Here is a 10,901-nt window from a genome sequence, read left to right as displayed (position 1 = left end):
GGGGGCCCAAGGGGAGGGGCTGTGGGACTTGGGGGGGGCTATAGGGGATCTATAGGGGCTGGGGGAGGGGCTACGGGGGCAATAGGGGGTGGGGGGGCCCAGGGGGAGGGGCTGTGGGACTTGGGGGGGGCTATAGGGGATCTATAGGGGCTGGGGGGGGTTAGGGGGGGCTGCTGGGGCAGGGGCTATGGGGGCGATGGGGGGGGGCTATAGGGGGTAGGGGAGGCCCTATGGGAGGGGCTGTGGGACTTGGCGAGGGCTACAGGGGGGCCTATGGGGGCTATAGGTGAGCTATAAGGCCTGGGGGGGGACCTATAGGGGTTATGGGGGGTCGGGGGGGGCAGTGCGTTTTGGAGGGGACTATAGAGGGGCCTGAGGGGGGGTTGTGTTATGGGGGGACTATATGGGAGCTATAGGGGCTGCGGGGAGGTATAGCCGCCGGGGAGGGACCTATAGGGCGCTATAGGGGCGTGGGGGGGGGTGTGTCTACAGGAGGGGGAGGTGAGGGGGGGCTCTGGGGACCTATAGGGGCCCATGGGACCCTGGGGGGGGCTCTGGGGGACCTATAGGGGCCCATGGGGCTGTGGGGGGACCTATAGGGGGTCTATAGGGGCCCCCCTGAGCGGCGCCTGCGCCCGCAGGTGCGTCCCGCTGTGGGTGGGGGCGCGGGGGGTGGAGTTCGACTGGCGGACTGGCGGCACCTGCAGATGGGGCTGGACTCCAACATCAGCCTGGTGAGGGGCACTGGGGGCACTGGGAGGACTGGGAGGGGCAGCTGGGGGGACTGGGGGGTGACGGGGGGGACTGGGAGGACTGGGAGGGGCAACTGGGGGCACTGGGAGGACTGGGAGGGCAGCTGGGGGGACTGGGGGGTGACGGGGGGGACTGGGAGGACTGGGAGGGGCAACTGGGGGCACTGGGGGGACTGGGAGGGGTGACTGGGGGGACTGGGGGGTGACGGGGGGGACTGGGAGGGGCAGCTGGGGGAATTGGGGGGACTGGGAGAGGCGACTGGGGGGTGACGGGGGGGACTGGGAGGACTGGGAGGGGCAGCTGGGGAATTGGGGGGACTGGGAGAGGCAACTGGGGGGACTGGGGGGTGACGGAGGGGACTGGGAGGGGCAGCTGGGGGAATTGGGGGGACTGGGAGAGGCGACTGGGGGGTGACGGGGGGGACTGGGGAGGACTGGGAGGGGCAGCTGGGGGGACTGAGGGGTGACGAGGGGCAGCTGGGGGGACTGGGAGGGGTGACTGGGAGGACTGGGTGGGGCAGCTGGGGGGACTGGGAGGTCAGGGAGGGGCGACTGGGGGGTGACAGGGAGGACTGGGAGGGGCAGCTGTGGGGACTGGGGGGTGACGGGACTGGGAGGACTGGGAGGGGGGACTGGGGGACTGGGAGGGGCAGCTGGGGGGACTGGGGGGTGACGGGGGGACTGGGAGGACTGGGAGGGGCAGCTGGGGGGACTGGGGGGTGACGGGGGGGACTGGGAGGACTGGGAGGGGCAGCTGGGGGGACTGGGGGGTGACGGGGGGGACTGGGGGGACTGGGAGGGGGACTGGGGGGACTGGGAGGGGCAGCTGGGGGGACTGGGGGGTGACGGGGGGGACTGGGAGGACTGGGAGGGGCAGCTGGGGGGACTGGGGGGTGACGGGGGACTGGGAGGACTGGGAGGGGCAGCTGGGGGAATTGGGGGACTGGGAGAGGCAACTGGGGGGACTGGGGGGTGACGGGGGGGACTGGGAGAGGCAACTGGGGGGACTGGGGGGTGACGGGGGGGACTGGGAGGACTGGGAGGGGCAACTGGGGGCACTGGGGGGACTGGGAGGGGTGACTGGGGGGGCTGGGGGGTGACAGGGAGGACTGGGAGGGGCAGCTGGGGGGACTGGGGGGTGACGGGGGGAACTGGGGGACTGGGAGGGGCAGCTGGGGGGACTGGGAGGACTGGGAGGGGGACTGGGGGGTGATGGGGGGAACTGGGAGGACTGGGAGGGGGACTGGGGTGAGTGGGAGGACTGGGGGCGGGGCGGCGGGGGCGTGACGTCAGCGGCGCCCGCAGGCGCGGCACGTGGCGGCGGCGGCGCTGCTCTGGGCCTCGGGGCGCCACGACCTGCCCCCCCGCCTGCGCCTGCCCCTGGGGGGGCTGCTGGCCGCTGCCGCCTACGAGGGCTTCCTCACCGGGTAGGCGGGGCTACGCGAGGGGGCGGGGCTACACGAGGGGGCGGGGCTACGCGAGGGGGGCGGGGCTACGCGAGGGGGCGGGGCTAAGCCACACCCCACCCCCCCGGGACTGCTGAGGCCTGGGAAAGGTTTATTAAGGGGTGGGCGTGGCTTGGGGAAGGGGGTGGAGCTTTTAAAAGGGCGTGGCTTTCGTGGGGGCGTGGCTTCCCGAGGGGTTGGTGCGGCCTGAGAGGGCTTGTGGGTAGGCGGGGCCTCTGGAAAGGGGGTGGAGACTTTAAGGGGTGTGGCTTTCCAAGGGGGTGGGGCTTAAAATGGGCGGGGCTTTCATGGGGATTTCTTAGTTGATAGGCGGGGCTTAGGAAATAGGGTGGTGCTTTTTAAAGGGGTGTGGTCTCAAGGGGGGCGTGGCTTCGTGTAAGGGGCGGGGCTTGGGTGTACTGAAGGAGTAGGCGTGGCATTCGGAAGGGGTGGGGCTTTTACAAGGAGGTGTGGCTTCACGAAGGGGTGGGGCTTGGGGGCAGCAGCTGCCTAGTAGGGTAATTGCATGGTGTGGGTGTGGCTATGTGGGAGGCGGGGTTTCAAAAGGGGCGGGGCTTCACAAGGGGCGGGGCTCTAGTGGGTGGGGATTATTGTGGGCGGGGCTTTCCTGGGGTGTGCCTTAGCAGTAGGGGCGGGGCTGCATGGGGGCAGGCTTGGGGGCTACTCCTTTGAGGGGCGGGGCTTCCTCTGAGGGGCGGGGTTTGGGGTAATTAGGGGCGGGGCTCCTGGCTGCATGGGCGGGGCTTCAGAGGTGGGGCGGGGACTTGAGACTGTAGTAATGGGGAGGATGGTGAGTAGAGGCGGGGCTTGAAGAGCGGGGGTGTGGCCTGCTGCTGATGGGGGTGGCTCCGGAGACTTGGAGGCGTGGCCTACAGATCGGGGGGCGTGGCTTTGCGTGGGGGGCGTGGCTTTCCCGCCAGCACCACCACGGGCCCTTAGTGCGGATGCCTGAAGACTGGAGGGTGGGTGGGGTGGGTGCTGGTGGGCGTGGCGTCCTCGGTGGGCGTGTCCCTCCCTGAAGCCCCACCCTCTTCCCCACAGGTGGGCGGGGCAAGCGCTGGGGCTGGGCCCTTGGGGTGCCCTGGGGCTGCGGGCGCTGGGGGCGGCGGCTTTGGGGCTGGGGGCCCTCAGGCTGCTCGTCCCCCTCCTGCCCCCCCCCTGAATTAAAGGCACCGGTAGAGACGGCGAGAGCTTTATTGGGGGGGGGGGGCAGATATTTTGGGGGGACCCCCCCAGGTGTTTGGGGTAGGGGACCCACGGTTTGGGCGGGGGGACCCCCAGGAGTTTGGGGGAAGGGACCCCAGGTGTTTGGGGGGGGACCCCCCCAGGTATTTGGGGGGGGACCCCCAGGTATTTGGGGGAGACCCCCAGGTGTTTGCAGGGGACCCCCAGGTGTTTGGGGGGGGTCCCAGGCGTTTGGGGGGGGGGGACCCCATGTATCGGGGAGGGACCCCCAGGTGTTCTGGGGGGGGGACACCCCGAGTGTTTGGGGGGGGGCACCCAGGTTTGGGGGGGGGGACACCCAGGGTTTGGTGGGGGACCCACAGGCGTTTGGGAGGGGACCCAGGTGTTTGGGGGGGGGACACCCCCAGGTGTTTTGGGGGGGGATGACAGGGTTTGGGGGGGGACCCAGGTGTTTGGGGACCCCCAGGTGTTTGGGGGGGGACCCGGGTATTTGGGGGGGGGGGACTCCCAGGGGTTTTGAGGGGGGATCCAGGCATCTGGAGGGGGGGGTAACCCATATATTGGGGGGGGGGGGGCGTCCCCCCAGGCATCCGGGACAACATGTCAACCTCCGTCTTAGTAGTAGAGCTCTCGGTCCCACCAACCTGGGGGGGGGGGGGACAGAGAGGGGTGGGGGGGGCACCCAGGCACCTGGGACCCCCCCCCCCCCCGACAGGGGACCCCACTCACTTCCCGGGTGTCTCCTCACGCCTAATTTGCGGATCTCGTCGTAGATGAGGATGAGGAGGCCGAAGGGCATCGGCACGAACCACCACTGGAACCTGGGGGGGGGGGGCAGGAGGGGGGCGGTTAGGGGGCCCAGGCTTTTGGGGGGGGTCGCAGGAATTCGGGGGACCCCCCAAATACTTTAGGGGGTGACCCCCAGGCGCTGGGGGGGGGGGGCACCCGCAGCCATTTCAGGGACCCCCCAGGCGTTTGGGGACCCGCCGGCCCTCGGGGGGGGGGGGGGTCGCAGGCATTTGGGGGGGGGCTCAGGCTTTTGGGGGGGGTCGCGGGAATTTGGGGGACCCCCCCGGCCCACCGGATGGGCATGAAGTTGAAGACGTTGGGCATCCCGGGGCAGTAGCAGAGGAAGCAGCCGATGGAGACCTGGAAGACGATGGCGATCACCAGGATCCGGTTCCTGCCGGCAGACGCCTTCCTATAGCGCCCTATAGGCACCTATAGCGCCCTATAGGCACCTATAGCGCCCTATAGGCGACCGCGACCCCCCCCCCCCCCACCGCTCCCATAGTACCCCTTAGGTGCCCCCCCCGCCCCGCCTATAACACCTATACCTCCCGCCATATACCCGGGCGTATATAGCACAGCCCCCTATAGACGCCATAGGCACCGGCTGAGCCCTACAGCCCCGCCACGTGCCGCCAAACCCCTATAGCCCCCCCCCAAGAACCCCCTATAGCCCCCCCAAGAACCCCCTATAGCCCCCCCAAGAACCCCCTACCTCCTGCCATATACCCGGGCATATATAGCAGAGCCCCCTATAGACCCCATAGGCACCAGAAGAGCCCCATAGGCGCCGGCTGAGCCCTACAGCCCCGCCATGTGCCGCCAAACCCCTATAGCCCCCCCCCAAGACCCCTATAGCCCCCCCAAGACCCCCCTACAGCCCCCATAGGCACCGGCAGGACCCATAGGCACTAGGAGAGGCCCTATGGCCCTGGTAGCCCCCATAGGAGGACCCTATAGCCCCCTATAGCTCCCAGAAGAACCCCTCGAGCCCCCCCGGTGGACCCGTAGCGCCCGGGACGCTCCCCCGTGGCCCTGAGCAACCCCACCCATAGGTGCCGCCAGAACCCCTATAGCTCCCCCCCCTATAGGCGCTATAGGCACCGGAAGAGGCCCTGCTGGAAGAGGGAGAGGCGGCGGGTCTTGCGGATGAGGACGTCGGCGATCTGGCACATCTCGATGCTGATGAAGAAGACGGTGTAGCACGTGTACTGCTGGTAGCGGCGCTGCTCGAAGGTCTACGGGGCCACGTAGGCGTCAGCGGGGGGACCTATAGGAGCCCTATAGGGGTCTACGGGAGGGGGGCGGAGGTACCCATTGCTGGCCGTAGCTGTCCTGCAGCTCCTGCTCGTGGGTGTCCTCCCAGCGCGGGCGCAGCCCCAGGCAGAGCAGGGGCCACCAGCCCTCCTGCGCCATGGCCACGAAGTAGTCGGTGAAGCCGGCGAAGGATTGGATGGCGCCTGGCGGGGGTGGGGGCACCCATGGACACGGGGACCCGGGTGGTGGGGCACCCAAGGACCCGTGGACCCAGGTGTTGGGGCACCCATGGACACGTGGACCCAGGTGTTGGGGCACCCAAGGACCCGTGGACCCAGGTGTTGGGGCACCCATGGACACGGGGACCCAGGTGTTGGGGCACCCATGGACACGGGGACCCGGGTGGTGGGGCACCCATGGACACGGGGACCCAGGTGTTGGGGCACCCATGGACACGGGGACCCGGGTGGTGGGCCACCCAAGGACCCGTGGACCCAGGTGTTGGGGCACCCATGGACACGGGGACCCAGGTGTTGGGGCACCCATGGACACGGGGACCCGGGTGGTGGGGCACCCAAGGACCCGTGGACCCAGGTGTTGGGGCACCCATGGACACGTGGACCCAGGTGTTGGGGCACCCAAGGACCCGTGGACCCAGGTGTTGGGGCACCCATGGACACGTGGACCCGGGTGGTGGGGCACCCAAGGACCCGTGGACCCAGGTGTTGGGGCACCCATGGACACGTGGACCCAGGTGTTGGGGCACCCATGGACACGGGGACCCAGGTGTTGGGGCACCCAAGGACCCGTGGACCCAGGTGTTGGGGCACCCATGGACACGGGGACCCAGGTGTTGGGGCACCCATGGACACGGGGACCCAGGTGTTGGGGCACCCATGGACACGGGGACCCAGGTGTTGGGGCACCCAAGGACCCGTGGACCCAGGTGTTGGGGCACCCATGGACACGTGGACCCAGGTGTTGGGGCACCCATGGACACGGGGACCCAGGTGTTGGGGCACCCAAGGACCCGTGGACCCAGGTGTTGGGGCACCCATGGACACGTGGACCCAGGTGTTGGGGCACCTATGGACACGGGGACCCGGGTGGTGGGGCACCCAAGGACCCAGGTGTTGGGGCACCCATGGACCCAAGGACCCAGGGACCCAGGTGTTGGGGCACCCATAGACCCAAGGACCAGGTGTTGGGGCACCCATAGACCCAGGTGTTGGGGCACCCATAGACCCAAGGACCAGGTGTTGGGGCACCCATGGACACGGGGACCCGGGTGGTGGGGCACCCAAGCACCCAGGTGTTGGGGCACCCATGGACCCAAGGACCCAGGGACCCAGGTGTTGGGGCACCCATAGACCCAAGGACCAGGTGTTGGGGCACCCATAGACCCAGGTGTTGGGGCACCCATAGACCCAAGGACCAGGTGTTGGGGCACCCATGGACACGGGGACCCGGGTGGTGGGGCACCCAAGCACCCAGGTGTTGGGGCACCCATGGACCCAAGGACCCAGGGACCCAGGTGTTGGGGCACCCATAGACCCAAGGACCAGGTGTTGGAGCACCCATAGACCCAGGTGTTGGGGCACCCATAGACCCATGGACCAGGTGTTAGGGCACCCATGGACCCAAGGACCCGTGGACCCAGGTGTTGGGGCACCCATAGACCCATGGACCAGGTGTTGGGGCACCCATGGACCCAAGGACCAGGTGTTGGGGCACCCATAGACCCATGGACCAGGTGTTGGGGCACCCATGGACCCAGGTGTTGGGGCACCCATAGACCCAGACACCCAAGGACCGAGGGATCCAGCTACCCGGGCACCCAGGGACCCAAGTGGCCAAGGACCCAAGGGACTCATGGGGCACCCACGGACCCAGAGACCCCGACGTCTGGGTGACCACCCACCCGGGTGGCCACAGACCCGAGGCCCCACGAACCGAGAGACCCAAGTCTCTGGGCAGCCATGGACCTAGGCGGCCGGGTGGCCGGGCACCCATGGCCCATGGCACCCTGGGTGGCGGGGCACCCATGGCCCACGGCACCCTTGGGTGGCCGTCCCGTACCGATCTGGAAGTAGGAATAAGCCGCCAAAGGTTCGTTGACCAACCGGTCGCGTCGGGGGTTGCGGGGCTTTAGGTGCATGATGTCACTCTCCGCCCTCTCGTAGGCCAAGGAGACCGAGGGGAACTGTGGACCCAAACCTCCGGGTGAGGGGACCCCACCCACCCACCCACCCGTTTGGGTGACCCCGGGTGGGGGACCCAACCCTCGGGGTGAAGGACCGAGGCGTCGGGGCTGAGGGATACGAGACGTCTGGGTGGGGAACCCAAGAGGGACGGGTTGAGGGACCCAAGATGTCTGGGTGAAGGACCCCAACGTCCGGGTGGGGCACCCAGCATCTGGGTGGGGGGGTGGGGGGGTGGGGGGTGACCCAGCCACCCGGGAGGGACCCCGGCGTCCGGGTGAAGCACCCAGTTGGGTGAAGAACCCCAACGTTCTGATGAAGAAGGTGGCTGAGGAACCTCAACGACCCATGGATGGACCTTGGGTGTCTGGGTGAAGGACCCCAACATCCGGGTGGGGCACCCAGCATCTGGGTGGGGGTGGTGGGGGTGACCCAGCCACCCGGGAGGGACCCCGGCGTCCGGGTGAAGCACCCAGTTGGGTGAAGAACCCCAACGTTCTGATGAAGACGGTGGCTGAGGAACCTCAACGACCCATGGATGGACCTTGGGTGTCTGGGTGCTGGGTGGGGGGGGCACCCAGACGCCCGGGTGGGGGGATCCCCGGGGGTCCGGGCACTCACGATGTCGGTGCAGAGCTCGATGAAGAGGATGGTGATGCAACCCAAGGGGAGGGGGACGCTGGCGGTGATGTAGATGAGGTAAGGGGTCAACTCGGGGATGTTCTTGGTCAGGGTGTAGGCGATGGACTTCTTCAGGTTGTCAAAGATCAGGCGGCCTGAGGGGACGGCGCCGGGCGTCACCCGGAGTGACGTCACCCCCGGTGACGCCCCCCCCCCCCCCCCCGCCCCCGGCCCCACCTTGCTCCACGCCGGTGACGATGGAGGCGAAGTTGTCGTCCAGGAGGATCATGTCGGCCGCGTTCTTGGCGGCGTCGGAGCCGGCGATGCCCATGGCCACCCCGATGTCGGCCTTCTTCAGCGCGGGGGAGTCGTTCACCCCGTCCCCCGTCACCGCCACGATGGCGCCCTGGGGGGGGGGGGGGGGGGGGGGGAGGGGTGAGGGTGGCGAGCGTCCCCGTCCCCGTCGTGGTGGCGCCTCGGGGACATCACCGCCCCCACCGTGATGGCGCCTTGGGGTCATCACCATCCCCACCATGACGTCACCTTGGGGACACCAACCCCACCATGACGTCACCTTGGGGTCATCACCATCCCCACCATGACGTCACCTTGGGGACACCAACCCCACCATGACATCACCTTGGGGACACCATCCCCACCATGACGTCACCTTTGGGGTCACCAACCCCACCATGATGTCACCTTGGGGACACCACCCCCACCATGATGTCACCTTGGGGTCATCACCATCCCCACCATGACATCACCTTGGGGACACCAACCCCACCATGATGTCACCTTGGGGTCATCACCAACCCCACCGTGACGTCACCTTGGGGTCATCACCATCCCCACCATGACGTCACCCTGGGGACACCAACCCCACCATGACGTCACCTTGGGGTCATCACCATCCCCACCATGACGTCACCTTGGGGACACCAACCCCACCATGACGTCACCTTGGGGTCATCACCATCCCCACCATGATGTCACCTTGGGGACACCACCCCCACCACGACGTCACCTTGAGGACGTCGCCGCCCCCGCCGCGACGTCGCCACCGCCGCCCTCCCCCTTCCCCGCCGTGACGTCACCTCGGGGGGGGGGGGGGCCCCCCCGCGCCCCACCCCCCACCCCCCCCACCCCCACCCCCCCCGCCCCCACCAGCCGCTGGCAGCTCTCCACGATGACGAGCTTCTGCTGCGGCGACGTGCGGGCGAAGACCATCTCGGGGTGGGCGCGGAGGAGCCCCTCCAGCGCCTCTGACGTCATGGCCGCCAGCTCCGCCCCGTCACCACCCGCGCCCGCGCCTGCCTGGGTGGGGTGGGGTGGGGTGGGGTGGGGTGGGGTGAGGCGGGCGACGCGCGGCCCCCCGTCCCACGCCCGCCGCCGCCACGCGCGCGCGGGGCAGGCCGTCGAGGCGCGACGGCGGCGGCCCGAGGGGTGACATCACGGCGGCGCGGTGGCCGCCCCCTCGCCCGGGCACCCTCCCCCACCCCGGGGGGCACCCACCTGGGGTCCACCCGCTCCAGGGGGAGGCGCAGACGCGCCGCCACCTCCTCGGGGGTCTCGCTGCCCTCCGAGACGATGCCCACGGCGGCGGCGATGGCCTTGGCCGTGATGGGGTGGTCGCCCGTCACCATGACCACCTGGGGGGAGGGGCGGCGCGGGGGCGCCCCCCAGCGGCAGACGTGTTCTTCGGGGCCCCACCCCCCCACCCCCCCCCGCCACGTGCGCCCAACTCTGCCCCACATCCGCGGTGGCCCCCCCCCCCCAGCCCCACGTCCCCCCACGGACACCCATGGCCTTGGTGTCCACCCAGCCCCACGTGCTCCCAAGCTCTGCCCCCACATCCTTGGTGTCCCCCCAGCCCCACATCCCCCCATCTCTGCCCCACGTCCTTGGTGTCCCCCAGCCCCACATCCCCCCAACTCTGCCCCACATCCTTGGTGTCCCCCCAGCCCCACGTCCCCCCATCTCTGCCCCACGTCCTTGGTGTCCCCCAGCCCCACATCTCCCCGACCTCTGCCCCACATCCTTGATGTCCCCCACCCCACGTCCCACCATCACCCTCCATGTCCTTGATGTCCCCCAGCCCCACATCCCCCCATCTCTGCCCCACATCCTTGGTGTCCCCCAGCCCCACATCCCCCCAACTCTGCCCCACATCCTTGGTGTCCCCCAGCCCCACATCCCCCCAAGCTCTGCCCCACATCCTTGGTGTCCCCCCAGCCCCACGTCCCCCCATCCCTGCCCCACGTCCTTGGTGTCCCCCAGCCCCACATCTCCCCCGACCTCTGCCCCACATCCTTGATGTCCCCCACCCCACGTCCCACCATCACCCTCCATGTCCTTGATGTCCCCCAGCCCCACGTCCCCCCAAGCTCTGCCCCACATCCTTGGTGTCCCCCCAGCCCCACGTCCCCCCATCTCTGCCCCACATCCTTGATATCCCCCAGCCCCACATCCCCCTAACCTCTGCCCCATGTCCTTGGTGTCCCCCAGCCCCACGTCCCCCCATGGACACTCATGTCCTTGGTGTCCCCCCAGCCCCACGTCCCCCCAAGCTCTGCCCCACATCCTTGGTGTCCCCCAGCCCCACATCCCCCCATCTCTGCCCCACATCC

The 10,901-nt window shown here is 69.2% G+C and overlaps 2 protein-coding genes across 2 annotated transcripts; one reads left to right on the top strand and one right to left on the bottom strand.

The window, feature by feature from the left end:
• Positions 1-534: 534 nt before the first annotated feature.
• On the top strand, positions 535-3,380 carry TMEM147 (transmembrane protein 147; the record flags this gene model as incomplete). Its single annotated transcript, XM_082016115.1, is given in 4 exon segments — positions 535-687; positions 690-734; positions 2,058-2,179; positions 3,260-3,380. Coding segments are annotated over 4 exon segments (441 nt in total).
• A 638-nt stretch (positions 3,381-4,018) lies between these two features.
• Positions 4,019-9,923, bottom strand: LOC309416573 (potassium-transporting ATPase alpha chain 1-like; the record flags this gene model as incomplete). Its single annotated transcript, XM_082016116.1, is given in 11 exon segments — positions 4,019-4,047; positions 4,133-4,224; positions 4,485-4,586; positions 5,297-5,430; positions 5,507-5,652; positions 7,529-7,652; positions 8,272-8,426; positions 8,509-8,677; positions 9,439-9,560; positions 9,563-9,588; positions 9,787-9,923. Coding segments are annotated over 11 exon segments (1,236 nt in total), but the record flags the coding sequence as incomplete, so codon positions are not given.
• Positions 9,924-10,901: the final 978 nt, after the last annotated feature.

The sequence above is a fragment of the Phaethon aethereus genome (genome assembly GCF_964289735.1).
Source record: "Phaethon aethereus genome assembly, contig: HAP1_SCAFFOLD_76, whole genome shotgun sequence".
Lineage (NCBI taxonomy): Eukaryota > Metazoa > Chordata > Aves > Phaethontiformes > Phaethontidae > Phaethon > Phaethon aethereus.
This window is presented reverse-complemented; position numbering and strand designations above follow the sequence as displayed.